The sequence below is a fragment of the Solea senegalensis genome, linkage group LG2, assembly GCF_019176455.1.
Source record: "Solea senegalensis isolate Sse05_10M linkage group LG2, IFAPA_SoseM_1, whole genome shotgun sequence".
In the NCBI taxonomy this organism is placed as follows: Eukaryota; Metazoa; Chordata; class Actinopteri; order Pleuronectiformes; family Soleidae; genus Solea; species Solea senegalensis.
In genome coordinates, this window is record NC_058022.1 from 11,556,132 (window position 1) to 11,583,216 (window position 27,085).

At 40.4% G+C, this 27,085-nt stretch overlaps 1 protein-coding gene across 1 annotated transcript in view; it reads right to left on the reverse strand.

Annotated features, from left to right (window-relative positions):
* Positions 1–1,294: 1,294 nt before the first annotated feature.
* The window catches only part of scn1laa (sodium channel, voltage-gated, type I-like, alpha), a 177,542-nt gene continuing 151,751 nt past the window's right edge, over positions 1,295–27,085 (reverse strand). The window contains exons 6-31 of the mRNA XM_044052537.1: positions 21,465–21,778; positions 19,932–20,050; positions 19,628–19,717; positions 19,405–19,533; positions 17,947–18,038; positions 17,088–17,300; positions 16,926–16,989; positions 16,702–16,843; positions 14,890–15,096; positions 14,244–14,513; positions 13,300–13,671; positions 12,577–12,709; positions 12,216–12,454; positions 11,950–12,123; positions 11,511–11,867; positions 10,877–11,356; positions 9,346–9,478; positions 8,877–9,031; positions 8,024–8,197; positions 7,804–7,926; positions 5,607–5,876; positions 5,432–5,488; positions 4,824–4,961; positions 4,630–4,734; positions 4,252–4,522; positions 1,295–4,165 (exon numbers count right to left, since the gene is read on the reverse strand). Coding sequence (XP_043908472.1) covers positions 2,973–4,165; positions 4,252–4,522; positions 4,630–4,734; positions 4,824–4,961; positions 5,432–5,488; positions 5,607–5,876; positions 7,804–7,926; positions 8,024–8,197; positions 8,877–9,031; positions 9,346–9,478; positions 10,877–11,356; positions 11,511–11,867; positions 11,950–12,123; positions 12,216–12,454; positions 12,577–12,709; positions 13,300–13,671; positions 14,244–14,513; positions 14,890–15,096; positions 16,702–16,843; positions 16,926–16,989; positions 17,088–17,300; positions 17,947–18,038; positions 19,405–19,533; positions 19,628–19,717; positions 19,932–20,050; positions 21,465–21,725 — 5,961 coding nt within the window. The 5' untranslated portion in view covers positions 21,726–21,778 and the 3' untranslated portion in view covers positions 1,295–2,972. The remainder of the gene's footprint in view (positions 4,166–4,251; positions 4,523–4,629; positions 4,735–4,823; positions 4,962–5,431; positions 5,489–5,606; positions 5,877–7,803; positions 7,927–8,023; positions 8,198–8,876; positions 9,032–9,345; positions 9,479–10,876; positions 11,357–11,510; positions 11,868–11,949; positions 12,124–12,215; positions 12,455–12,576; positions 12,710–13,299; positions 13,672–14,243; positions 14,514–14,889; positions 15,097–16,701; positions 16,844–16,925; positions 16,990–17,087; positions 17,301–17,946; positions 18,039–19,404; positions 19,534–19,627; positions 19,718–19,931; positions 20,051–21,464; positions 21,779–27,085) is intronic.

Genomic DNA, 27,085 nt, shown 5'->3' on the forward strand with positions numbered 1-27,085 from the left:
GCCTTCAGCCTCCTAAGGATGCAGCAGTCACAATAGGTAAAAGCAATGCTGGACTGTAATGAACATTTAGACTGCTGTTAATAATTAATAAAAATGTTCCACTCACTAAAGATGCTAATAGTTTCCGGCAGAAGCCACAAAGCCACTCAGAAGTCAGAGACCAGCTTCTTGTGCAAATGTTTGATCAACCAAAAATAAATATGGAGGGGGCTATAGTATAATTCATAATGATTATTTTTTATTTTTATTTTTAACAAAGTTTTGTCACGTCACTTAAGATGATTTGCTTAAAGTCATACGTTCATGAGTGCCTTCGATATCCCAAGAGACTCAAGAAATCAATATAAGACCATTAACAGTTTGAGTGCTCATTACATTTTGTACAAGAAGTGGACACTGACAGCTTCAACATTTTACAGGTTCTGAAATGACACTAATGCTGATTGTGGTTTGGTAGATATCAGCACTGTAGCAGTCATGGAGTTCATCACGATCAAGGATGATAGTTAATGCCCGATCTACAGTACGTGTGTGGTTAGTTCTTAAGATCTTTTCAGATAACATCTGAAAGCCTGGTATCGTAACATTATGAACACTGCTCATCAACATAATTCAACTATAACGATACAATTATTGCCTGTCGCTCGCAATGAGGCCAGAGACCGTACAGTAAGACAACGGCTAAGTGCTTTAGTATTTGATAAATTAATAATTATTTCATAGGAATTGTAACCACTGACAACACAAGGAAATAAGCATGTGTCAATTTTCCAGTAAAAAAATAGAACGCATATTTGAAAAATAATATTTGCTATGAATTTGTAATACATTTCAAACTTCTAAAATGCCATTTGGCATCACTACATCAAATATAGAACAACAAAAAAAAAGTGAACATTTTAGACTAGGCTATAAAGCCAGACAGGTAGACTTATTAAAAATGACTCTTTTCACGGATACAATAAGAAGCACAAGGGAAACAAAGCAAATATATTATGTTGTCAATTATAAAATATAAAGCCTCTATGTCTCTGGTGCTCTTTCTGTCCATGGAAGGGACAGAAGAAGGAAAATGTTATTTCACGCCAAGACAAATGAAGGACAGAACTGGTGACAGGCTCAAACCATTGACAATGTTATTAATGATGAATGAAGCTCATGGGTCAAAGTAAGTAAACCAAAACATAGGAGACAACACATGGGCAATTAGTTCCATTAATATCTTTCTTATAATCCACAATTAACCCTATTTCACTCGGACCTCATCACATAAATAAAAACATTCTAGGCATACTTGATGTACATGTTATCTTTATTCTTATGGCTTTCCAATAAAATGGGTTATAGCAGTCTTGCATGCAGTTTACTTATACACTACAAGCATTCTGTATTTGATTGATGGGCGATGTTCAAAGTCTGTTTAATCAAAACATTCTTTCATAATGCACAACGTACAGCGTAAGTATTGGAAGTTGTAATGACATGCAAAATATACTCATATTAATGGAGCTATACCTTTATAACATGGAACAACAGATGGAGCTTTCGGTTGGAGTTCATGGGAAGAAATAGCAAAAGTAACACACCTAAATGCCCTTGAAAAATGTAAACAGAAGTAGAAAACAGCCAAGGGCATATGAGATGTGTGACGCCATGTCCTTAAGAGAATCATTCAGAATATTTCATGCCGTCTTTCATCCAATTTAGATATTAATAGTGATAAGGATTGAGAGGTAAGCTGTGTAAAAATATTTTTACAAAGCCCACTAAAACATAAAACATTAACTTTCTATTTCCAAATAACAATATTCAGGTGACCTAGTCTTAATTGTCCTTAATGGTCCATATGGCAGTTTACATTCTTCACCACGCGGCTCCGGTTGAATATTTACTCCTGTCTGAATAGAGCAGAACACGGAATACATCTGCTTTTATATCACATGTAATACAACTGCAATAATGTTCTACAAATTCCATCATTTCACAATCCTTGCAAAATACATCATAAAAAAAAAAAAAAGATGGGAAAAGTAGAGACCTGGAGGAGAAATAGACAATTTTACCAATGATTTCCTCCTGGTTTGCGGTTAAGCGAGCAAACTTCTAACAGGTTCACTGAAAGTTTGTCAACAGCAAAGGCTTTTTTCTTAAAGATTCAACTTTCAGCACTTTAATGATAACAACAAAGAAGTATGTGCATAATAACCAAAATCATAAGAAAAATAGCACGTATTTACATGAATGATTTTTGAGACTTAACAAAAGTGAATGTGCAAAGTATTTCTGCTGCTCTGACACCGATACTCAAATATACCGTCCGTGAGTATGACTGGATTCATGGGGACCATAGACGAAGGCTATCGGCCATTTTGTGTAAAAATGTCCTGCAGGTCGGCGCGTGAGGCTTGATGGACATGGAGCGAGCCAGATGGGAAAACAGAACATGGACATGCACAATCACGAAGAAACCGTCCATGCAGGTCTGTGACAATTGCGACGGTGTCTCTAAGATTGCGAGCCTTAAAGCAGTCCTTCTCACGCTAAAGATCACCCCCTGACAGAACGACCCTTTTGAAGAGTAAAAAAAGTGTATAAAAAGTCAATTAAATAAGCTAGGAATTCTTAAAGTAATAAAACAGTGAGTGATATAACAGTCATCCGAGACACATGAAAGCAGAACTAGCTGCAGTAGAAGTCAAAGCGTTAACTAACGTGTCTCTCAGAACACTTTGAGAAAAGTTCTGAGAGTCATTACAAACAGTTCGCCTGGCTCTTGAACGCAGCCAACGTTGTCCCATTACAGCCTGAATGAGCAACTTTTACATTTAGGCATTTAGGCATGGTCACTTTGGCATAGATAGCCACACTGAGGACGGAAGAGAGTCCAGAAGACGACTTAGTCACTTTTTAAATGTTGTAAACATTTTTTTTGTCATTCATTAAAAAGTCTTTGTTGCATCGCCAAGATTTCTTTATTCATGTTGTTCTTGGACATCTTTGCCCACAACCTCCTTTTCACTTTTGTCCTTTTCATATTTGTTTTTTCCATTTGTTGTCACACTGTTACATGACGACTGAGAGGCAGTTGGAGGTGCTAGTTCACTCTGATGAGTGTCTTGATTTTTTTTTAGATCGTCCTTGACGACAATCTCGTTGTCAGTGAGTGCTTTCTCCTTTTGGACGACATCATAGGATGTGTTTGATTGCTTGCCGGCCACAATTGCCTTAACATAGTGCCTGAAAGCTCGCTGGATGACGACGGCTGACATGTCCTCCTGTTTGCGACGTAAGGTGGTAGTGATGGGCTCGTAGGACACCTTGGAAGGGTTGGAGGCCATGAAGCGCTCCTCCATCTGCCCCCTGAGGACATCCATCTCGCCACCCTCCCCTAAAACACGCTTAGTGAATGCGAACAGGATATCCAAGCAGTGAATGCGTTCGCCGCTCACCATGGGTAGATCCATGGAGATCAGTTCAAGCCGGTTAGGCATGGCTATGCGTAACGGCGGCTCCAAAGTATCTGCAAATTCTGCCAGCTTGTTGTACTCCATGAACTGTGTCGCATGAGGATCAAACCTTTCCCATACCTCGTAAAACATTTCGAAATCATCCTCGCTTAGTGGGTCCGCGCTCTCCTCGGTGGCCACGCTGAAGTTTTCCAGGATGACTGCAATGTACATATTCACCACAATCAGGAAACAGATGATGATGTAGCTAACAAAGAAAGCAATCGCCACAGGAGGGTTTCCACAGTCTCCTACAATTAAACTGCCAGGATGCTCCTTAGTAGGGTCACAATCATCTTTGTTTTTGTTGAGAAGGGGAGCAAGGAGGCCGTCCCACCCTGCCGAGGTGGTGATCTGGAACAAGCAGATCATGCTGTTGCCAAACGTCTCAAAATTGAAGAGGTCATCAATGCCCGCCTCCCTCTTGACATAAGCGAAGTTTGACATGCCAAAGATAGCGTAGATAAACATCACCAAGAAGAGCAGGAGACCAATGTTAAACAGGGCAGGAAGTGACATCATCAAAGCAAACAAAAGGGTGCGAATTCCTTTGGCGCTTTTAATCAGGCGGAGGACTCGGCCGATCCGAGCCAGTCGGATGACTCGGAACAGTGTTGGCGAAACAAAATACTTTTCTATCATGTCAGCAAGAAACATACCTAAGGAAAGAAAGCAGGGTATATTAAACAAAACAAAACAAAACAAAAACGACATACACAACATGTATACTGATACTGAGACATACCAATGATGGAGAGAATGACGACGATGAAATCGAAGATATTCCAACCATTGATGAAAAAGTAATGGCGAAGAGAGATCATCTTCAACAAACACTCTCCCGTGAAGATGGAAATGAATAAGATGTTTATGTAGTAGAGAATGTTTTCCATTTCGAGCGACTGTTCGTCGGTTTCCACCATCATTGCGACCATGTTGAGCCATATCAGAACCATTATTATAATATCAAACGCCTGCTTTGTTGTGAAGTCAAAGATGTACGCTTGAATCTTGTTCTGAAACAGGGATCAGTGTGGCAGAGGAACAGACAATGAATTTCAGATGCCGCGACATTACTGTAGAGCGGTGATGCAAACTTGAAGTCATGAATACAATGACATACTGATGGTCTCGGAATAGGTTTTTGTGGTTTCTTTGAGCCCAGCTTTTTCATGGCATTGTAGTATTTCTTCTGCTCCTCAGTCATGAAGATGTCCTGACCTCCAAAGTAAAGAGGGCACGAGAGGAATGTTAAATCACAGGAAAAGTTTATATATATATATACATATTATGTTTGACAGCCAATTTGATACTCATCTTTTTCTTCTGCTGATTGAAATTGTCTATGATGACACCAATAAAGAGATTCAGTGTGAAGAAGGCCCCAAATATGATGAACACAACAAAATACAGGTACATAATCAGGTTGATCTCATACTCAGGTTGCTCTTCTTGCTATAACGGTGACAGAAAGTGGACAAATTAATATCATTCAGTTGGTAGTTGGTACTCCACTACATGCAATTGTTTCTCATAATCTGCTTGTAAATTTAAATCAGTTTTTTTGTCTTCCGCTTGTGTTTTAACTGTGTAACTGTGTTGAGTGTGTGCTGCTGTCTATCTTGGCCAGGACTTCCTTGGAAAACAAGGGGATTTTCCTGGTTAAATAAATAAATATATATAAAATATAGTTCCCTAAATTCTGGAGGAAGCAAACAGTTCCTGAAAATAGCTCTGGTGGAGCTAAACTAAAACAAATAATCACACCGATAACTCATCAAACAGCTACGTGTTTCATTATTCAAGCATTTCATTACTTCACAAAAAGCAAAGCCCTGTACACTAGTGATGCAATGTGTCATGTCAATGTCACAATACGACGTTTCATTTAACAGAAAGAACAATAAATGAAAATGTGAAATTACATTTGCTTGCGAGTCCACGGCGGCATACATGATTTCCATCCAGCCCTTGAATGTAGCCTTTACAGAAATAAACAACAGATATATTATTCTATCCCTTTAATCATGAGAATCATTTCCAACCTTTCACAAATTCAGCGCAATGCACGTTTGCAAACGAAACGATTCAATGGCTTACCACTTGCAGCAGTGCCAGATAACCGGCTCCAACATTGTCAAAGTTGATTTTGTGAAGTTTCCAGCGAGTCCCCGGCAGTGCTTCGCAATCCGTCCTGTTTTTGACCAGTGACGTCGGGAGAGGCTCATCTGAGATTTTGTTGGTACAGTAGTAGTACTTCCCCGCAAATAAGTTGACGCCCATGATGCTGAAGATGAGCCAGAATATGAGACATACCAGCAGCACGTTGAAGATGGAAGGAATGGCGCCGAGCAGGGCGTTAACAACCACCTGCACGTCCACACACACACACACACAAAGAAAGATAATGTGGACAGAGCCCTCAGAATGTAGCCTGCAAGTGATACACAACACAGTATGTAATGGAAAGAGAAGGAAAAGCACCATCAGCTCATCAGAGAGCTCTGATAAAAATGATGACTGCGTGGTAAAGCCGGGGCAATAATTAAAATAAGGCATAGTGAAGTATGCTCCAGTATATGTCTACATGTTTTAAAGCCATGGTTCCCAACCTGGGGTCCAAGCCCCCCTTAGGAGGGCGCCAGAGATCACGTGAGGTTAATGTAATTATATTTGTGCATCCCAATCAGACACTCTACTGGATAATTAGAAGTCAGTATTACCCAATTAAAATAATTTTTTTAATTTATTTATTAAGCTATTTATCACCTGAAAAGAAAACAAGGCCTTGGTTTTTATCTATATGCACTGTGAGAATAGGAACAACAACCTACAAGTGCTGTTTATGTTTGCATTTAAACTTTTTAATTTATTCTTATTTTGTGTGGTTTAAATCAGTAAAACAACAATAGAATAGAATACACTTGGATTGTCATTGTTCGTTAAAACACAACAAAAATCCTGCACCGTGGGACACAAGGCATGTGACATTAACTATGAAAGTAAAAAGGTAAAATATGAAAAGAAAATACAAAATTTACAACAGACACACACTTTTAACATAAATAAACCTGCAGGATGTGTGCAATAAAATAAAATAGTGTGGGGAATGGAAGGGTAAGTTACACATTAGAAACTATTCATGCAAATAAGGGGGAGACATGCTACTGTGTGAGGAAAGACTATCATCATCCTCAGCAGCAGCAGCAGCAGCAGCAGCTGTAGTGCTGTAAATGTGGACCATCACAATATGACAGCAACTCATCAATAAGTTACATTGATCTCAGCAGCTGACAACTCTGCCCTGGATGCTACATAACGTATCAACCCCTGATGGACTGAACTACTGTGATGGAAGTTAGAACTCTCTTTCTGATTATTAGAAGGGTTACAGTGATACCACTCTCATAACTGAAAGAGAAAGATAGTTTGGGGTGATTTAGACTAACACTAATGCTTAATAATGCACAACTTCTACCCTGCAGGTAGTACATAGTATATATAGTGCACTATATTTGAAATGTGTGTGTCATATCTGTAAAGAATATATGTGTGGTAAATACAGCATGTACTGTAATGGAGGTGGATTTGTTTAACTGATGTAAAAGATCAAACTAGCTGTTTTAGCTTATTGGTCTAACAATCTATTTGATAATATTTAATGTACTGGCTTCCCTATATGTAATGCATATTGTATTTGACACATATGCAGATCTATCGGTTTAATCTTCTCATCAGAATGAGAATAAACTCATTGACAGGAATTCCTTTAATTAGGATCCTGCACCACTGGTAGCAGGGGGTTATTAGTTATTTAAAGGTGCTATATTTATGAAATGTATTATGTTAAGATATGACATGACAATGATATATCATCTGAGATTGAACGCATTAAATTGAAATACTGCCTTCACTCATAACAAACTACGTTTATGTTTTGGTGTGTAAATGCTGAATACTGAACCTAAAAAGCGTCACTGCCCCTCTCAAAAGTGTCTTGATCAGAGGAGAAGAAAAACAAGGGGCCGGATACCGTGGATACTTTTCTCTGCACAGAGAAGCGAAACGGGGAACTTCAGCTAAATGACTTCTGTTTGCTGTAGTATATATTTTACATATTACACCTTTAACAGCTGCAGGAACATGAAAGAAGAGGAATGCTTAATGCAGATGCAGCACATTTTGGGGGGCATCTGCTGCGGCTGCTCTTCTGGATTAATCTGTGTCAGTGCAGTGAGCCAACAGAAGGCAGTGCACCATGACCTAGAATAGATCGAGGAAACCAATCTTTACTCACCCTCATGCCCTCAAACCGCGACAACGCTCTCAGAGGCCTCAAAGCTCGCAGGGTTCTCAAAGACTTGATGGGACCGAGTTCAGAATATCCCATAGTATTGGCCACCAGGCTGACCAATGACACCTGGAATGAATGCACAGATGACAAAAAGCAGAACAGACGGATCATGTCACTGCAATGTTGTTTTTGGATGAGACAAAAAACCTGTGAGCAAACCTACATCCACAATGAGGAAGTCCAACCAGCACCAGGCATTTGTGAAGTACTTGGCAAATCCATACGCCACCCACTTCAATAACATCTCAAGAATGAAGATGTAGGTGAAGATTTTGTCTGCAAACTCCAACACAGTTTTTATGGTCTTCCTCTTCTCAATGTAGACATCTTCAAATGCCTGAAAGTTCAAAAAAAAAAAAGGATGCAAATGTCATTTAGTGCTAATGTTTGGTTCGAGGTACAATGCTAACAAACTTAGCTGGTGTCATAAAGTCCATTTTTCTATTTGTCAGTGTTTGTGAGACATACTTCATCTGCCGAAGAGGTTACATTCTTTCTTCTTAAGTTTGTAGAAGAGGCAAAGGAAGAACCCATGCCTTTTTATGAAGAGATCCAATTTAGGGAGGTTGATAAATTTCCCTTTTCTCAACAGTGTGGGATTTTCACAATATGAATAAAACAGGTGAAAGTTGGTATGAATCCAGAAAAATAGCTGGATTTTAGTGTTGCGATGTCTTGAGGTATGCACTCCTGTAGCAATTTCTACTTTGGTATGTGTCTGTAGTCATTTTCAGACATATACTCCAGGTGTCCACTGCGTTCTCACATGAGCTGACTTGGTCATTAAGTGGAGATTACACATGGCAGCCTGCAAGAGAATTTTTTGGAGGATATCCGGAGCGACCTCTGCAGACATTTCGTTCACACATACAGCCCCTTTTGCAGAATCTCAGGGGTTTAGTGCATGAATGAAAACAGCTTATGTTGGTGCAGTTCAGTGATGGGAACTGTTGTTTCCCATTTATTGAGGTAAATGTACAATGTTGTGTAACTGAATTATCCCCACAGAGACTGACCAGTGCTCCACTGCTGAGCAGGATCATGAAGATGATGAAGCTCTCAAACCAGTTGTGCTCCACTATCCGGAAACAGGTCTTTCTTAGTGTCCACCACACCTTCCACCATCCCACCTCCACATTCACCTGACAGCACTGGAACTTCTGCACGCAGTCTGCATCAAGACAAGAGAGAGATGGTGATTTAGTCATGAAACATGGTTATTGCTGCAGTGTGTAACTTTGGGGGACTTTTGTTGTTGTTGATGTTATTACTGTGGCCCTGTTTGGTCTTCATGAACAGAAATGATGTTTTTGAATCTGAAAACAGGTTCTGTGAATCCTGTCAAACTGCTGAACAACACTTTTTTGAGCAGCAGAATTCACTTTCTGGGTGCTTCTTTCGTGAGTCGCGTGGAACTGATTGGCTTTGTTTGCACTGAAAGGTTATGGCAGGCTCAGTAGTGGCAGCAGTTGTGGCAGTGGTCACCTTCAGGAAAGCAGCCATCAGGATCCATAGATTCTTCAAGTTCAAAGTCAATGGACTCTCTGCCTTCCCCGGGTGGCAAACCATCCACTGTGCTGCCCTCTGAGGAGCTGAGCTGCCCGTCGTCATCTGCAGTCTGTGGAAGAAATGTACATAAAGCTAGTCTTAGAAGAGAGGTACAACATTGCAAATGTAAACAAAAACAAAGAGAAGACACATTTAATGCACTCCATCTCGCGATTATTTATGTTACTTGGGACAACACTTATTATTATTGACATACAAATAGTTCAAGTTTGAATCAATACATATATATATATATCTATATATATATAGATATATATACATATATGTATATATATATATATACAGTGTATATATATAATTGAATAATAGCTATAACAACATTTTACAAATCTATTACATATCAACACAACTACATATACTCGTCTTCTTTCTGTATGAAACATAAAAGGCCACATGTTCTCTCCTCCAAACATTTGTTGTATGGCTTTCTAAAGGGTGTGTCTGCTAATAGCTGTTGATGAGAACAGCTCGAATGCCTTACTGGAGAATGCAGAAGCACTGATCTGTCCTGGGACCGGCTAATGCAGTGCAGAGAATGATGTAAGCATGTTACTGTGAGCACTGAAGTCAATGTGTTTGTGTTACCACTCTGTACAGTCTCTGTCAGGAGGGCCTCATGCTAAATTTGCATTATGAAACCGAATATTATTATTATTATTATTATAACTATTTGTGAATTATGAAATATGAACATCACAAATTCACGGTGATTCACCGTGAAGATCATTTGTGAATTATAGGTATCCTTGTTGGAGGATGCATCGTAAATATATTTGGTATAACAATGCCATAAAGATTGAAAAATAAATTGTTTTAAAATAAAAAAAAAGAAGTGAAGAACGTACTTTCACTGATTCAGTATTGAAACACAATGTAAATGAGCCGTGAAATATTTGGCAAGTGTTTTAAATTAAGTCAATTCAGAAAAATATAACACTGCAACAATTTATGTGGGCACTTTTCCTCACTTTTCAGGGTAAGAGGAGGGTTTTAGCTCACCAGCACTCAGACTTAAATGGCACATACTGTAATGTAATCTGCATGCTAGTATTTCCTTACATAAGGCCTCTCCTCACTAAAGTGTCATGGTAAATGGGGTCTTTAAGGGAAACATCACGTTGCACGCTTATACCTTTTTGTCACGTTTCAAAGCCACTACTGAAACACTCAAATCCTTTGTCATGCGTCGCACATTATGGACATTAGTCTGCCTGTGCCAGACTTGGTTTCAAGGGTTATTTCAAGGGCCACTGGAGTGGCTCAGTGGTTAAGACCCTACCTTGTGTACCAAAGACATCATGGTCGCAAGTTCGATTCCACCCCTGGCTAATTGTACTTGATTCCATTGTAAGTCGCTTTGGATAAAAGCGTCTGCTAAATGACATGTAATGTAACTTACAGTAAAGGAAAAAAGATCGATCACACCAGTCCACAAGAGCATCCTCACCATATGGAATCCTGCTGGTTCAGAGGAGGCACTGCTGAAGTCCTCCGTGTTGAGGTTTTCAAAGTCAGACTCCCCCACAGCGATAGGAACCGTGATAGTCAGACTCGGATTGTTGATGAAAGACATTATAGAATCATCACTCTTGCTGCTGACTATATACTTGTCTCCGTTCTTGTCCACTCCAGTCACATCCCCATTGCCATTCTTTGGAAAGTCTTTGATGGTGTGGTCGGGGACACCATTTGGTCCAAAAGGTTTCTGAAGCTCATCAAGCGATTTGTCATCAGCCTTCCTTTTCTTCTTGTTCCGGAGACAGACACTGTTGCAGCTGCTGCGGAGTATGGACTTGGCAAAAGCGATTCCTCTGTGAATCCGGGCAATGGCAATCTTCAGATTGTTCGTATCCCTGTCATCCTCTGTCGCTGCCAGGTTGTCAGCACTAAAGGAACTCAGCAGCAAGGCCAGGAACAGGTTCAGCACCTGGTAGATAATAACAATGCTTAGCACAAGACTGATGATAACAACACATGCAGCCATAAATCTGTGTCGAGGGGCTTTTCTTACATCCCTCATTATCATTTTCTAAGAGTGTGTTAATGGACTCATGAAATGACAAAAAGAGATAGTGATGTACCACAAGGTTTCCAATAACCATGACCATCATGTAGACAATGATGCACATGGGCGTCCCAGCCACCTCCATACAGTCCCACATGGTCTCTATCCACTCTCCACAAAGCACTCGGAACACAATGAGGAATGAATGGAAGAAGTCACTCATGTGCCATCGGGGCAGAGTGCAGCTGGGTGAGATTTTACACACACAGTCATTGTATTTTTTTCCAAACAGCTGCATGCCCACCACGGCAAAGATAAAGACGATGATAGCCAGCACCAGGGTCAGGTTGCCCAAAGCCCCCACTGAATTGCCAATTATTTTGATTAGTGTGTTTAGAGTGGGCCATGATTTAGCCAACTTGAATACTCTCAGCTGAAAAGAGAAAACAAATTATATCATGTTTCCGCACTTAATACGCCATCACGAATATTGGAAATGAGACATCTACACTCACCAGTCGGAACGATCTCAGAACAGACATGCCACCCACTTTTTCCAAACAAAGCTCCATCATGCTTAAACAGACAATGATTCCATCAAAAATATTCCACCTCTCCTGGAAGTAATAGTATGGATCCAGTGCAATGATCTTGAGGACCATTTCCGCAGTGAATATACCAGTGAAAACCTTCATTAAAAACAGGAATTGGCCATTAATAAACACAATACCTATTTTGCTAAATAACATTGACATTTACATACACACTACAGTCCACTGACCTGATTTCCCACTTTGAGCATAGAGGAGAAACGCCCAGTCATTGGATAATGCTCCATTGCCATAAACAACGTGTTAAGTACGATGCATATGGTGATGGTTAGGTCTGCAAACGGGTCCATCACAATAAGTTTAACCAGCTTCTTGATCTTCAGCCATGCTGGACAGCATTCCCAGATGAGGAAAGTTTGGGCAAACTTGTTCCAGCAAGCAGGACACTTCTGCCTCGACTCTTCAAGCTCTGATGCACAAATGGACAAAAAAAAACAACGACACATTTTATATTTTACAACTAACTATTAACTATTAAATATCCATGATCCAAATACAGTATGTATGCCACGGTCGGTGCAGAATACCCACCCTCCATTGTGCTGGTAATGACACTAGCTGTGCTAAGAGCTCTCTGTCTGGCCTCTGGGCCATCGAGGAAGTCCATATACTCCTGGTTTGCTCCTCCACTGGCCTGTCTGTACTCTGCCTCAGGGGTATCAGCCTGAAGGGTAGAGATGATAGTTACAGACCCAACTTTGTGAAAGAAAATAACAAAACACATTACAATGGGTGCACACCGCTGTACTACTAGATTACATAAGGATATATATTTTTTTTATACTGTGAATGTCTCTGTGACAACTTGGCACGATAATGTCACCCTGGTCTCATGGTCAGAAGCCACAGCAGTCACAATGGCCTGGGAAACAAATGTGCAATGGCAAAAAGCTGTTTTTATTTTTCCGAATGCACATTAGAACTAAACGCACCACTACAAAGAATTACAATTACAATGGCCCCTGCATGAAATGGCATCAGCACAAACACTACAACACTAAATTAAAACCAATATGAATACATAAAAAATAAACTGAATCGAATGGCTGCGTGGAACATTGTGGTTTGAAAAGTGATCAGCCCTAATGTCGAGTACAGTATCACCTATGTGATTTCTTGTTCTTAAAAGTGTGACTCAGACAAGAAAACAACAGACAGAGAGAGAGAGAGAGAGAGAGAGAGAAACACAATGAAACCAAGGCTACAATATGTAAATAAAAACAGGACCACCTGCACCTGACAACCCTTTCTTACATTGTCTGTGATGGAAGCCATATCCACTGTCACTTTAGGCAGGTGGAGCCTCACAGGTGATGATGGCAGAGAATTCCCACCCACCAGGGACACTACCCCATTACAGTCTACTGAGCTGTGCTTGATCCCGCTGGCTGGAAAAAGGAGATGTGACAAGAAGCTGCACTGGCTCATGCTGCTGCTTCGTCGATCAAACGCTCGGGGAAGAAAAACAGAGCCTCGCGGATTCAGGTTGTCCTCAAAAATACTGTTCTCATCGTCGGCAAACTCATTCTCTGACCCCACGTCCTGTGTTTGGCTTCGAAAACTGAAAAGGCTGGTCCTGCTGTTCCGTCTCGGGGAGAACGGCGGTCCGCGAAAACTCAGAAAGGACTAGAAAAGAAGTATACTCTTCAGTGGGTACAAGATACATGCTGTTTGTACAGAAGCATGAACGGGGATGACGACGACTGACTGAGCAAACGAAAAAGAAAAAGTGATTTCTGTGATGACACGAGGACAAAAGCAAAATGATGATGATGGTGATGATGATGATAATAGATGGTGAGGCAAATTATCATGGCTTACAATGATAAAGTGGATGATCATGACGAAGATTAAGATTAGGATGCTGATGAAGATCATCATCGTATTGATGACAAACGCTGTATGACGGAAAACGAAAAATGCATCTTGATGATGTTCATCCGTGAAGAATATAAGAGGCTGATGAGGACAGTGAAGAAGATGACGATGTTGATGATGCTGGGGACGATACCGATGATGATAATGATGATGATGATGATAGAAAATAAATTGTCATGGTGATAGCAGTTAATCAAAATATTGTATTAAGCCTAATTTCATGTTAGCAACTCATGAAGGATGAGGAAAATGAGCAAAAAAGCATGGTGAGCATTTACATGTATTGAATAGGGTTCGTGAACACAGCGATGGCAACGAACCTGATGTGCAGAGGAGCTTTTCATGTTGTAGTTGAGCAGGTTTGCGTCCACAGAGAAGTGGCAGCGAGCCTTCTTTATACTGTCCTGCGACTCCGATTTGGGGAATTTCTCATCAGCCCCTTTGCCCTCCTCCTCCTTTTTTTTTTTCCGCCTGTTGCGTCTCTCCTTGGCACTTTTAGAACTGAGCTTGGAGGTTTCAGAAGAGCTCTCAGTGCCGCCAGCTTTGTCACTGGCCTGCCCAGTGTCAGTCGCAGCTACAGTTGCTGCTGCCTGAAAGAGAGGAAAGAGAGGTCAGCGGAGCTGAGCATTTGGAATAAATGTGTCTCATTGCTTTGCTTTTTTCTGACACTGTGCGGAACACATGTCCTGACTGCATTAGATATTCCATTATGGATCATTGACACATTTCTAATCTGTTTGCTATCAGTACGCGTGTATCTTTAAACGTTGCACCAAGCCAGAAAATGTTCAATGCGCTACAAAAACCTAGACAAGAAGACAAAAGAGTGTTATATGTAGAAAGCATACGCCAAACATACTGTATACTATGATGTATGAAATCCTAATTATATAAACAGCGCTGGTAAAAGGTGCCGTGAGCGCTATGATGTGAAAATAATAACACATATAGGGAGCCTCTGTGCACCTGATTATCCTCTTGCTGTTGTTTCAGCTGCTCCAGCATGGCCTGATACTCCTCCTCCTTCTCCTTAGCCTCTTTAATGGTGGCTTGGCTCTGCTCCTCGTAGGCCATGGCTACTACAGCCAAGATAAGGTTGATCAGGTAGAAGGAACCAAGGAATATCACCAGCACAAAGAACAACATGTACGGCTTCCCGGCTGCTCGCAATGTCTGGAAAAAACACAAACAATCTGGTCTGAGCAGATGATTTGTAATGACTCATGCAAGCTCTAGTAAGCTATTTGTTTGGTAAACTATCTGTTTGTCCATCTGTTGGCTTGTGTTCAGTGACTACACACGTGCAGTATATCACACACACAGGACATAATTAAGCAGACATATACCATGCTATTGTCACCCTCAGGTCAGATTATGGTCAAGTTTGCAGGCTGTTACTGACAGTAAATGCAACTCAATTTGTGAGATAACAAGGGTTGGGGTAAATATGTGCAGTTATATCATGTTTCTATGTCACATGCAGTCGACTCTTGGTTTGAATATGTTGTCTACCAAAGTCAAAACAAAACAAAACATTAAAATAGCAATTATCACTGTTCCAAAATCTGACCATGCTGACACATAAACAGGGTAATAACACACACACACACACAAAATATTTACTCATTGGACCTTTGTTTGCTTTACGTCTTCATGTTACAAAAGCGAAGCATTGGCCTTTTCATGGAGAGCATTCACACGGTGTTTGCCTGAGTCATAATGGGCCTCATCTTTGTTCATTTTGGCCAAGATGCACCTGCATTTCATCGCCAGTGTTGTTTGAACAAGCCGCTCAGAACGCTCCCATTAATACAATATTGTAATATGAGACTGCTTTGTCTTTGACATAGCCCCTCCTTAACACAGCAAGTACTGCCCGATTATGTATTCTGAAAAGCAGACTTCATAGACCCAGCACCCTGTATGATGGATGAGTTAATACATGTTTTTAAAGGGTCACTTACAAACCAAAATAACCAAAGACTATTCGTCTACTGCTTTATCCTAGAGACAAACAACAACTCACTCTCACATTCACACCGACAGGCAAAAAGTTTTTTTTTTGGACTGTGGGAGAAAATACACATAATATCACTCAAGTTTACATCATTAGCTTCATCCCAAACACAGCTACACAGAACCATCAAGACTACTTTATGGAGCGACTTGACATTTGGATAAGGTTTATAAGCAGAAATTGAATACACGACCCATAAAACATGTTTGCGTAAGTGTAAGCGCTTTAAAAAAAACTTGTTTGGTTTTCGTAGCCTTATATTTAGCCTTTTATATGTACAGTACTTTTTGCATGGGGCTTGCTTCATGGCGGCCACCATCTTGCACCGCAATGTTTCTACTGCAGCCTGAATGGATGTGCATTACTGTCCAAATGAGGAAGAAGGGCTCCACCCACACAGATTTAAAAATGTACGTTTTCAAAGAAACAGTATTATACATATTTGTTTAAATAATCTGTCAAACAAGTATACTGTATATAACTAGTAAAGTCAAATGGGTTAGCCTGGTACACAGACATATTGGAAATGCTGTTATAGGAACTCAAAATCACCAGGAAGTCTCACTTATTCAGGACTTTATGAGTTAAAATGAAGGAACTTTCCTGAACATTTAATGGTCTTTTGACAACTGTGTCACCATGGGCTTGCTTTTTTTTTTACCTTGAATTCAGCTTGATAATAAAAAGTATAAACTGAAAAGCATTATGGAAATATTGAAATATAGAATCCGTCTTCTATTCTTCCTTTTTTTTCAGCCTACCTGTTGATAAAGGAATTCCCAGTAATCCTGTGTCATCAGTCTAAACAAAGAAAGGAAGGCCCAACCAAATGAGTCGAAGCTTGTGTAGCCATAGTTGGGGTTCTTTCCCACCCGAAGGCAAACGAAACCCTCTGGACACTGCCTGCAACAAAGACAAAGTCTGTGAAGCACTGAGGGCATGTTTTGTCAATCCTGTGTGCAGAGCAGTCAAGAAATAAACATACCCAGCTTCACTGCCATTTCCACAGAGCAGTGGATCTCGCTTTCCTGGAAGTCTATAGTGATTTTCTGGTGGGAAAAGAAAGAAAATCACAGTTATACTCTTTAAGGGGAAGGTCGTGGTCATGACTATGTTGTCGCTTTACTCAAATGACACAAATACTCACCGCTATTGAGTCTGAATTCAGTCAAGTTGAAGGCGTCTGTCCCATTATATGATGAAATGTTTCTTGGAATCTTTACACACTTTTGCTTTAAATGGCCCATAAATAGTTGCAACCCTATAAGGGCAAAGACGCTTAAGCAGAAGACTGTAAGGATCATCACATTGGAAAGCTTCTTTACTGACTGGAACAACGCTCCAACGATGGTCTTCAGGCCTGCCGGATATAGTGTCATTTATTATTCTTTCATTTTTTTTCCCCTCAAATATCAATGACAAAAATTACAATTACAATATATCTTTAAAGACATGGGGAAATAGTCATTTGCCAGCAACTTTTGTAAATATTTTGCTCTCAATTTTTACAAAATGAAGGCTATTCATCAAGACACTCACAAAGTAGTAATTACATGGAGGAAAGTGACAGGAAATTAGGATCATGGACTTGTGTATGTGAAACAAATAAGCAGACACTCCTCTGGGACTGGATACATGATATTATGCCGTGATTATCCACAAGCAATGGAGAGCAAATGGCAGTTCAGAGTCTGGCATAGCTGTGCTAAATTTGCAGATTCTTAAAAAAAAGATAAGCAAATAATGCTGCTGAGTATATATGCAAAACGACTGTGTTAATGGCCTCTGACTTGAGATGAGGCCAATGTTTTGTCTCTATGATTGTAGGATTGCTCAAACAACTCTGTGACATATCTGTGATAAGAAGGCAGACAGGTGGGGTCGTGGAGCGTTTTGCATACATGACAGTTGCAAGAGGAAAGGTCATTGGAGGAAGAGGAGGAGGAGGAGAGGAGGTTCAGGTGCAACGTGCAAGAGACTAACATGCACTTGCTCCCATGGCTTACCTGGTATAACTGAAATAGCTTTGAAAGCTCTCAGCACTCTGAAAATGCGAATAGCTGAAAAATTGCCTAGGTTTACAAACTCTGTTACATACCTGCAGGGAAACGTACAATTACTATGACATATCAACTGAGACAACACATGGAACATCAATGTCAACAATGCAACTGTCAATGAGCAACATTAATGTACACTGCCTGGCTGGAAAAAAAAGTGTCGCCACCTAATAAAGAGGGTCACACACACACTGATATTTTGTTGGACCGCCTTTAGCTTTGATTACGGCACTCGTTCGCTATGGCATTGTTTCCATAGGCTTCTGCTATGTCACAGGATTTATTTCCGTCCAGTGTTGCATTCATTTTTCACCAAGATCTCGTACTGATGATGAATACTTCACCGATTTGCTTTGAGCTTTGCATTACTAGAATAGGAGTAGTATTTTTGAAAAAGTGTGCTTCCCAACCTCAGTTTCCCCTGAGTGGAGAAATATCTTCATTCTTTTTTTGTTACCTGCCCACCAGTGACACTGCATAGACCCACTCGTAGGGGGACAGGACCTCATTCCCAGAATGTAAACATTGTCCGCCATCTTTGCTAACAGTTACGCTAACAGGAACAAGTGTCACTAGTGAGCATGTGACAAAGAAAAGAAGGATATTTCTCCACCCAGAGGAAACTGGGGTTGGGAAGCACAATCTTTTCAAAAATACTACCCCTATTCTAGTAAAACAAGGCTAAATGCAAATCTGTGAAGTATTCCTTTAAGGTCTGGACTCTGTGGTGGCCAATCCATGCTCATGCTCCCTGAACTGCTCCCTTTTTTGGCCAGGCAGTGTATATTTCAGGACACACAGAATCAGATGAAAGCAAGAGTAACGACTAACATGACAAGAGCTCATGACATTCTCCAGATATTCTCCTGCCACCTCCTCAGTATAGTCTTCAGTTGAACGCAGTGGGAGAAAATCCGGAGAATGTCGGAACCAAATCTCTGGACATTACCTGGAGTTGATGGTGAATGGTGAGTTTTATAAGTTTGGAACATGATAGGTTTTGGTGACAGTCTATGAAAAGAATAAAAATCTGGCAAAGTAGTTGCTAAACATCTGCTTCTTCCTTTCTGCCATACAATCGCAAATAAGTGAGTGTCAAGCTTCATCACTTTCTACAAAGATTCAATAAAAACTGCACATTTTTGAGGGAAGCTATCATTAGCCATCAATGACACATTTGGATTAACAGTGCGTGTCAATAGAAATATGTGGCACTGATTCAAATTATACATGAGCCACTTCTGTGGATTCCCATTTGGAAAATACTGAGAAATGTGCATATGTACCATTATTATTTTGGGGTTTGATGACTGACAGAAAAATATAGAATGACACCAGCTTTATCCTTTGATATTTGGAGACACGGATGTATTTTTGCTTTAATTTGAAACTGAAAGTACTTACGCCAAAATAATGACAGAGAAATCCAGCCAGTTCCAGGGATCTCTCAGAAACGTGAACTTTCCGATACAGAACCCTTGAGCTAAAACTTTAATGAGGAATTCAGAGGTATAGATTGCAGTGAATGTGTACCTGTAGGAAAAATGTAAATGTATCAAGTAATATACACGCCTTCCAAACTGTGAGTGATGTGTGTGGTTCAATGAGCAACACGTGGACAACTTACTCCACATTCTTTGCCCAGTCAGGCTGCCTACTCAGTGTCATGAACGCACAGTTGGCAAGGATGGTGCACATGATCACCACGTTGAACAATTTGCAGCTTAAAGTCAAGGAGGTCAATTACTTTGCTGTAGAGTAAACCACACTTGTATCGTCCATCATATCTCAAACAACATGGCAATGTTGAGAAATAGTCATCAGATATGACGTGAGTTAGAAACCAAAGATTTGCATTCGGAGATTTGGCGGCATGTCAACATCATGAATCACTTATCACTTATCAGATCAATATCTCGACGAAAGGATATGAGTGCACCAAAATCTTGATTGATATTTTTCTTAGAGGGTTGAAAGGACTCAGGAGGTACAAGGCAGGAGCGGCGTTGAAGCGGTAGATGGTCTTTCCTTTGTTTAATACTATAAAAGTCTGAGAGACAAAAGAGATGTAATTACTTTATACTTCAGTTAGACTGACTTGCAATATCTGATTATAAATCACTAAACTACTAAATATTATAATCTTGTAGTTTCTTACAATTGCTAACCAAAAGATTAGTCCTGTAGCTCAACTGAAGTCACTAATCCCAGTTTCTGTAATCCTGATGCAGCTCTTGTCTTCCTTTCATCTAATGGCAGGTTTCCACTAGCTCGACTGGACTCGCCTTGGCACGGCACGGCACGGTTATTTTGCTTTTCCATTAGCGACAGTACCTGGTACTCTTTTAAGTAAAGTCAGTCAGTAATAGGTTGGAGTGTGGATGCATTATGTCATCACACCATAAGGTGAATTTGTAGTGCAGACTAAACTAACAGCTGTCCTTTTTACAAAGAGTAAACAAGGAGTAAAATAATGCATGTTTTGAGTAGGCTAATAATGTTTTAAGGGGATCATAACAATAGCTGTACATCTAGTAGTAGAATAACCCTAGAAGTGGTCATAACGTTTTGTATTTTCTTTTTTTTCATATAATATTTGGTTTGGTTTTTATCTTTTATCTCATTTTCCTGCGTTTTTTTCACCTTATCCAGTTGAACTGGAAAGATATACAGTTTTTTAAATCTCTTTAATTAAACACATGGATACACATAAATATATTTACATTGTATACATGAAATAAATACCCAAAAATAAACATGAACGAAAAATATGTGCTTCCGGTATGCTCGCTTTTATTTTGAAAGGCTTAGAATCAACTTCCGGGCCTGACAGTGCAGGAGACCTCACAGTGCAGGTCTGCAACGAAGGGTCCTGACAGTGCAGGTCTGCAGCCAGACTGTCTTGGTTTAATCCCAAACATTTAGCAAGGAAATGTCTAAAATCTCATCATTTATCAGAGGTGTATTTAGCGACAGCACTGCTGAAAGTCAGCGATCGTGAGTCAGACAGAGTCTGTGCTCCGGTCATGCAGGATGTACTGAAGTAATCTTTTTTAATGAACTGATTCTAATGACACGTCGAACATCGTAAACAACTGCTTTACAAGTCACTAGTCACTAGTTTGTGTGTGTCGTGTATAAAACAAAGTCACAGCGGTTTCATGAAGACGTGCTGTGATGGAAAACCACTCAAACCATGTAGAGTCGAGCCGAGCCGGGGCGAGCGGTACTATATAGTGGAAAAACGCCATAAGACTCAAAGCCATCACAGCAGTCATTACAGCTGTATGCGGTCCTGGACAAGAGAGTCTTCATTTCAGGGTATCTCTTCTCATTATCCTCAAAAGGAGCATTAAACCACGCAAAATGCCTACTCGATTAAAAATCAAACTGCTCTTAATCATGATGGGATGTAATCAAAATCCATCCATTGGGTCTTTACACTTTAAATGAAACCAACCTACTTTCTGATTACTGTAGAAGGGGTCCAGGTCCTCCAGCGGTGTCGACACCATGCCTTTAGGGATGTCCCTGTACAGGAGAGGCAGCGATTTGCCTGTTCCCAGGTCACGGCTGGCCTTGGGCACATTCTCATCATTGCGTTTTTTCTTCTCGCCTTTTGGTTTCTTGGCGTTCTCCTGAGCGATCCGTCTCTCAATGGCATTGAGGGACTCACGAGTAAAAGGACGGAAGCTGTCTGGACCTGGCGGTACAAGTTGTGCCATTTTTTCATCCTGCACTTTCAGAGTGAACAGCTAGCCTCCAACATGAGAAAGGCCTGAGGGGTGAACACAGGTATAAAGCTTTGATTAGAGGTTGATATAATCCTTGTTCTGACGTGAAATATTGTTTCATTGACAACCAAAATGAACAATTAATGCAGCGAACCGTCTGTATTTCTGGCAACAAAGTCCTACTGACAACGAGGAGGGTGGGTGCGGTTCAATTTCTTGGTCAGAGATCGTCATCTCAGGAAGTGGCACGATATAATGAGCCTCGAGATGACTGTCGTGCACATAAATTCCTGCCAGCTGTGGTAAAATTAGATCTAATTATCTGCTGCTCTGAGGATAAAATTAAGATTTGATATGACAATGATCAATTTCAGGTAAGACTCGAGCTCCTCTCCTCCATCCCTCAAAGGGAAGAGCCTGTGCTTCTCTCAGTGCTCTGTCTCAGACTCTGAGAAGGAAAGATCCATTCTACTAATAGGCCTGACTGGTATGATGTGTTAGCCAGACCTATGCAGTATTAAATATGAATGCACTACAGACTGCGAGGCATCTCTGCCACCGAGCTCTTTTGCCTGTGCTGAGTGTAACAGTGTAATAGAATACTTCCACACGTTGCACTGTGATGCAATAAATCAATCGCAAACACACTGATCAATCAGCTGCCCTCAGCAATGAGTCGCACATGTGTGTGATGTAATTGCAGCAACAGAGCGCTTCAAGACACGTCCGTCCACGTGATTTTCAAATCGAGAAACAACCCGGCCTAGTTGTATAGATAGCCATCATCAGCGATCTGATTGCATGTGGATAAAGTGGACTGTTCACACCGGGCATTAAAATGCGTTCTGAATGCGTCTCTTGTGACCATGATCAGACTTGGCCTCCCCCGCCCTGGACTCAGATACATGCTGACGTCATGTCTGCTCGTGACTGTATGTACGTGACTGACGGACTCAGAAAAGAGAAGTAAGATTACAAAAAAGAAAATAATGTGATGATCAATGTTAATATCACAGCTGTGGATAGTTGACATTGCTTATGATAATCAGACAACGTCAGCTGCAGTCTCTAATCCGTCCTGAGGACTGACCACGCGCGTCCTTAAACTCATCTCTAAATGTGTTTTTCATGATCAGAACATTCAGGATGGATTGGGACTGGGCACAATCTGTCCATGACTGGATCACAAAGATTGTATGTAGGTGCCGATATTCTAAGGGAAGAGATTATGATATTGTACAAAATAGAATTTCATAGGATTACATTGTTCGGTGGACTTCACTTTGAACTTGGGTTAGACAATATGGCAAAAATAAAAATATTACTTTTACTTTTAATAACAAAAATTTAAAAAAAATCTGTCATTAAATCTTTAAATGTCTTGGTGGGCAGAAAACACTTTCAAAGAAAACACAACAATCAAAAGTCAAAACAGTTTTATACACAGTAGATGTATACAGTAGATGAACTCCCTTCTTGATGATGGTCACCTGGTCTGTACTAGTTCTATAAGTGAAACTCTACTATATCACATTTAACAGTATACATGCTATGGAGGAGATGTTAATGCTCGTGGAAGATACTGATGGTTTGAGCTAGAGAAAGCTGACTTTCACAAGGCATGTGCACTTTAGGGTACTCTGTCTTCTAACAATGTTCTACAGACATGAACTAAATAAATCTCTTGTGCCTCTACTTTAATGCATGTGGAGATTAACCTTGATAACAGCAGGCTGCTATTAAAAAACTGATACACATCGTCTCTGCTGTCTAATTTGAGTCTCCGAGTGGTTAGCGCTGTTGCCTTGCAACAAAAACACCCCGGTTCAACGAGGGCTTTTCGGGATAGAGTTTGCATATTCTCCCCGTGTATGATTAACTGAACACTTTAAATTCCCTGTAGGTGTGAATGTGAGAGCGTGAATGGTTGTTCGTCTCCGTATGTTTGCCCTGCGATGGACTGGTGACCTGTCCAGGATGTACCGCGCATTTCACCCTGTGTCAGCTGGGACCGGCTCCAGCGACCCACGACCCTCACGTGGAGGATAAAGCGGTAGATGATGAATAAATGAATGAATGTGACAGAAATCTATTGACCGAACTGCTGAGTGAGTCATATGCACTACATGAGCCTTTGGTTACCAATATTCACACTTCTTATATGAATCATTTCATCTTAAAATCAGTGTCAAATAGTATTCGTGTGAGGATTCCACAAAAAAACCCTTGCAAGTCCTCACAGAGTCCTCACAGAGTGTGTCACTTGTTGTGCAGACTGTAAAGCCCTTCGAGGCAATTGTGTTTGTGATGTTGGGATATATAAATAACTTGACTTGACTTGATTAAGGATGAGCTATGTTGCTTCAAAAGGTAGCCCATTTGAGAAATTCTATAATGCAGCTTGTAGGATGAAGACAGAAAAAATTGGAGAATCAGAAATGGGCTTCCGAACATTATCTTTCGCACAATATATGACCCATTAAGGACCAGAGTTCAATATATTATCCAATAATAGGCTTTAAATTGTGTTCAATCATTGCTGAAGTGTTGAAGTCTTATTGTTTCAAAATAAGATAATAAATGTGATAAGTCAGTGTATCATCACGGTTTGTAATAAACAAGTGTCGCTCTTTGTTACGATGCACAGTTATGTTTACATAATTCAATAAGTGATGGAGCTCATATCTTTATTCTCCATCAAATGTATTGATAAAGTGAATACAGTCACTCCATACATTTGTGGCATGTGGGAAATACAATATACAGAAAGAGTTGGGGAACAGCGCCGGTACAAGAGTAAGACAACTTCAGTAATTAGCTGTCGGCCAGTGATTCTCAAAGCACCACCTGAGGAAATATTGAGCTCTCAAAGTAACACGTTTATCGACAACGTTAAAATACAGAGGTGTGAATAGGCCGAGCAACGTCAGCGACGGACTCTTCACACGAGGAAGATTTATTCCCAGTAAGATCATTTGCGCTCTCATCATCCTCCTCATCCTCACATAATACTTCACACACTGGTATAGTGAAATCAGATTAAGATTAGGAGTGAGAGATAAGGTGACTAAATTATCATTGAATGAATTATAATTCTTTTTGCTGTTACCCTGGTATATACAGTACAGTATTTCAGATTTTCCTCCAAGTACCACCATATGAAGCTCACGTAGTACAGTTGAGAACCATAGGCGACTGCATTTGCTTGAGTCAAAACGACCTGCTAACTCCTGAAAAACCTTGAATACAGGTTCACCCAGTGAGGTCAAGCGGCAGCGATTAACCTCCAAAGAGACATGCATCATTCTCACTCTGTTCCCAACCCGCACACAACTTGAGATATGAGCCAACACTTTGAAACTTCAAATAGCCCCACTTCAATTTATCTGCAACCTGTCGGCATCGTGGCCTTGCCTAAACCGTAACCTAAAATGGCTTCATTCGTTTCCACCGACTCTCACGCTCTGGCATTTGTTGTTCAAAATCAATTGATCTGGCCCCTGCTGTGATGAGTATTAAGTGCCGAGTGACCGTGGACCTCAGGTCACCTCGTTCAACGACAGGTGTGTCAAACACTGCTGACATAAAGAGCCACTCCAGTATGAATAATAAATGTATAATACTCATTTAAAACAAAAAACACCATGCATTTCATTTTTAAAGATTATAGAATAAATAGCTGTTTTTTTGCAATAGTCTGCTGCCAAATTGTTCACGCTTTAATTTGATAATAAGAAATATGTTTCTCTTAGATTAACAGCAGCCTGCATTAAATGGAGGCGGTAGGTTTCGAAATGACTTGACATTATTTTTTATTAATTTAGATAAAAGTTGTTCTGTACAGTATAGGTTAAAGGCGAGAGTACAGTCTCATGTGCTGTAGCTCAGTATTAGACAACACCCAGCGGTTGTGTATCGCGAGTCCAACAGGCCAACAACTCCTGCAACGCCATAAACGGCAGAACGCTTACACCGCAACTGCATGGTTGTTGGTATGACATCCACTAATCAGTCGAATCTAAAACAACGCATTCTTTCAAACATACCTGTAAGCAGAGTGATCACACCTCAGTATCTGTAGGCTCCTGAGGGACCAACACACTCACAGCTCTTAAGTGCTCACAACTAATGCCTCTTACAGACTAGACTCCAGGATCAGGATTGGATCTTGCTCATTCAGGGCGTTGGCAAAATAGCTGATGATACAGTCTTTTTGTGTGTGTGTGTGTGTGTATGGGGGCTACAAATTGCCAGGCCACACTGAGTGTGTACAGTCTCTACAGAAGGCAAAAAGGACAGGATGATCCCTAATTGACAACAATCTAATAACAATGCTGGCAATTATATAAGCAGGAAGTCATCTAAGATGGAGTGTGGGCTAATAATTACTGTCACAGCCATTAACTTCTGTTATACATTGTGCCTCATAATTTGCACTCTCCTATTTTCCCTTTCCCTTCTCATATTAATATTTCCCAACACTGTTTATTAGTAAAATATGTAATGCTATGATAAAGTGTGATAGAGGAGGGTTAGAAAGATAGATGGATAGATAGATAGATGGATAGATAGATAGATAGATAGATGGATAGATGGATAGATAGATAGATGGATAGATGGATAGATAGATAGATGGATAGATAGATGGATAGATAGATAGATAGATAGATAGATAGATAGATAGATAGATAGATAGATAGATAGATAGATAGATAGATGGATAGATAGATAGATTTTAAAGACATTCATCAACAAAATAATTGTAGGCCAATATAATTTGAGAACAGCAAACACTCTGGTACAACTTTAAAATAATTATTTTAAACTCACCATCAGTTTTCCATCCTCGACAGGTGAACAACTCTTTGGAAAAATACCGTGGATGAACTTCAGAGAAGGTAATTTTCTTTCCCCTTAGAATAAAGCCTGACGCTTGTCCCGGGCGCAGATCTGGTTATTTCCACGATTTCAACTGAGAGAGAGAGAGAGAGAGAGAGAGAGAGAGAGAGGGAGAGAGAGAGAGAGAGTTCCATCCGCCCACTGTGTGGTAGAGTCAATGAACTCTGCTCCACGGATGATGTTCATGAGGAGGGATGTCAGTGATGGCGCGTCGAGCTCACTTGCGGTGGATGGGCATTTCCGTGTGTAATTGCCAGGATGTTTGCAGTGAGGCATCATAAACTAAAAGCTTAAGCCACAATCATACATTAAACTGTGTGTGTGTGTGTAAATGGCGTTGGGTCAGAGGGGCGCCCATTTGATCATGTATCCCGGTTATGATACTAAGCTGCTGCAGCCACATCTGTAATAGAGTGAATAAAGTACTTTGAAAGTTGGGCGAGTGACTTATT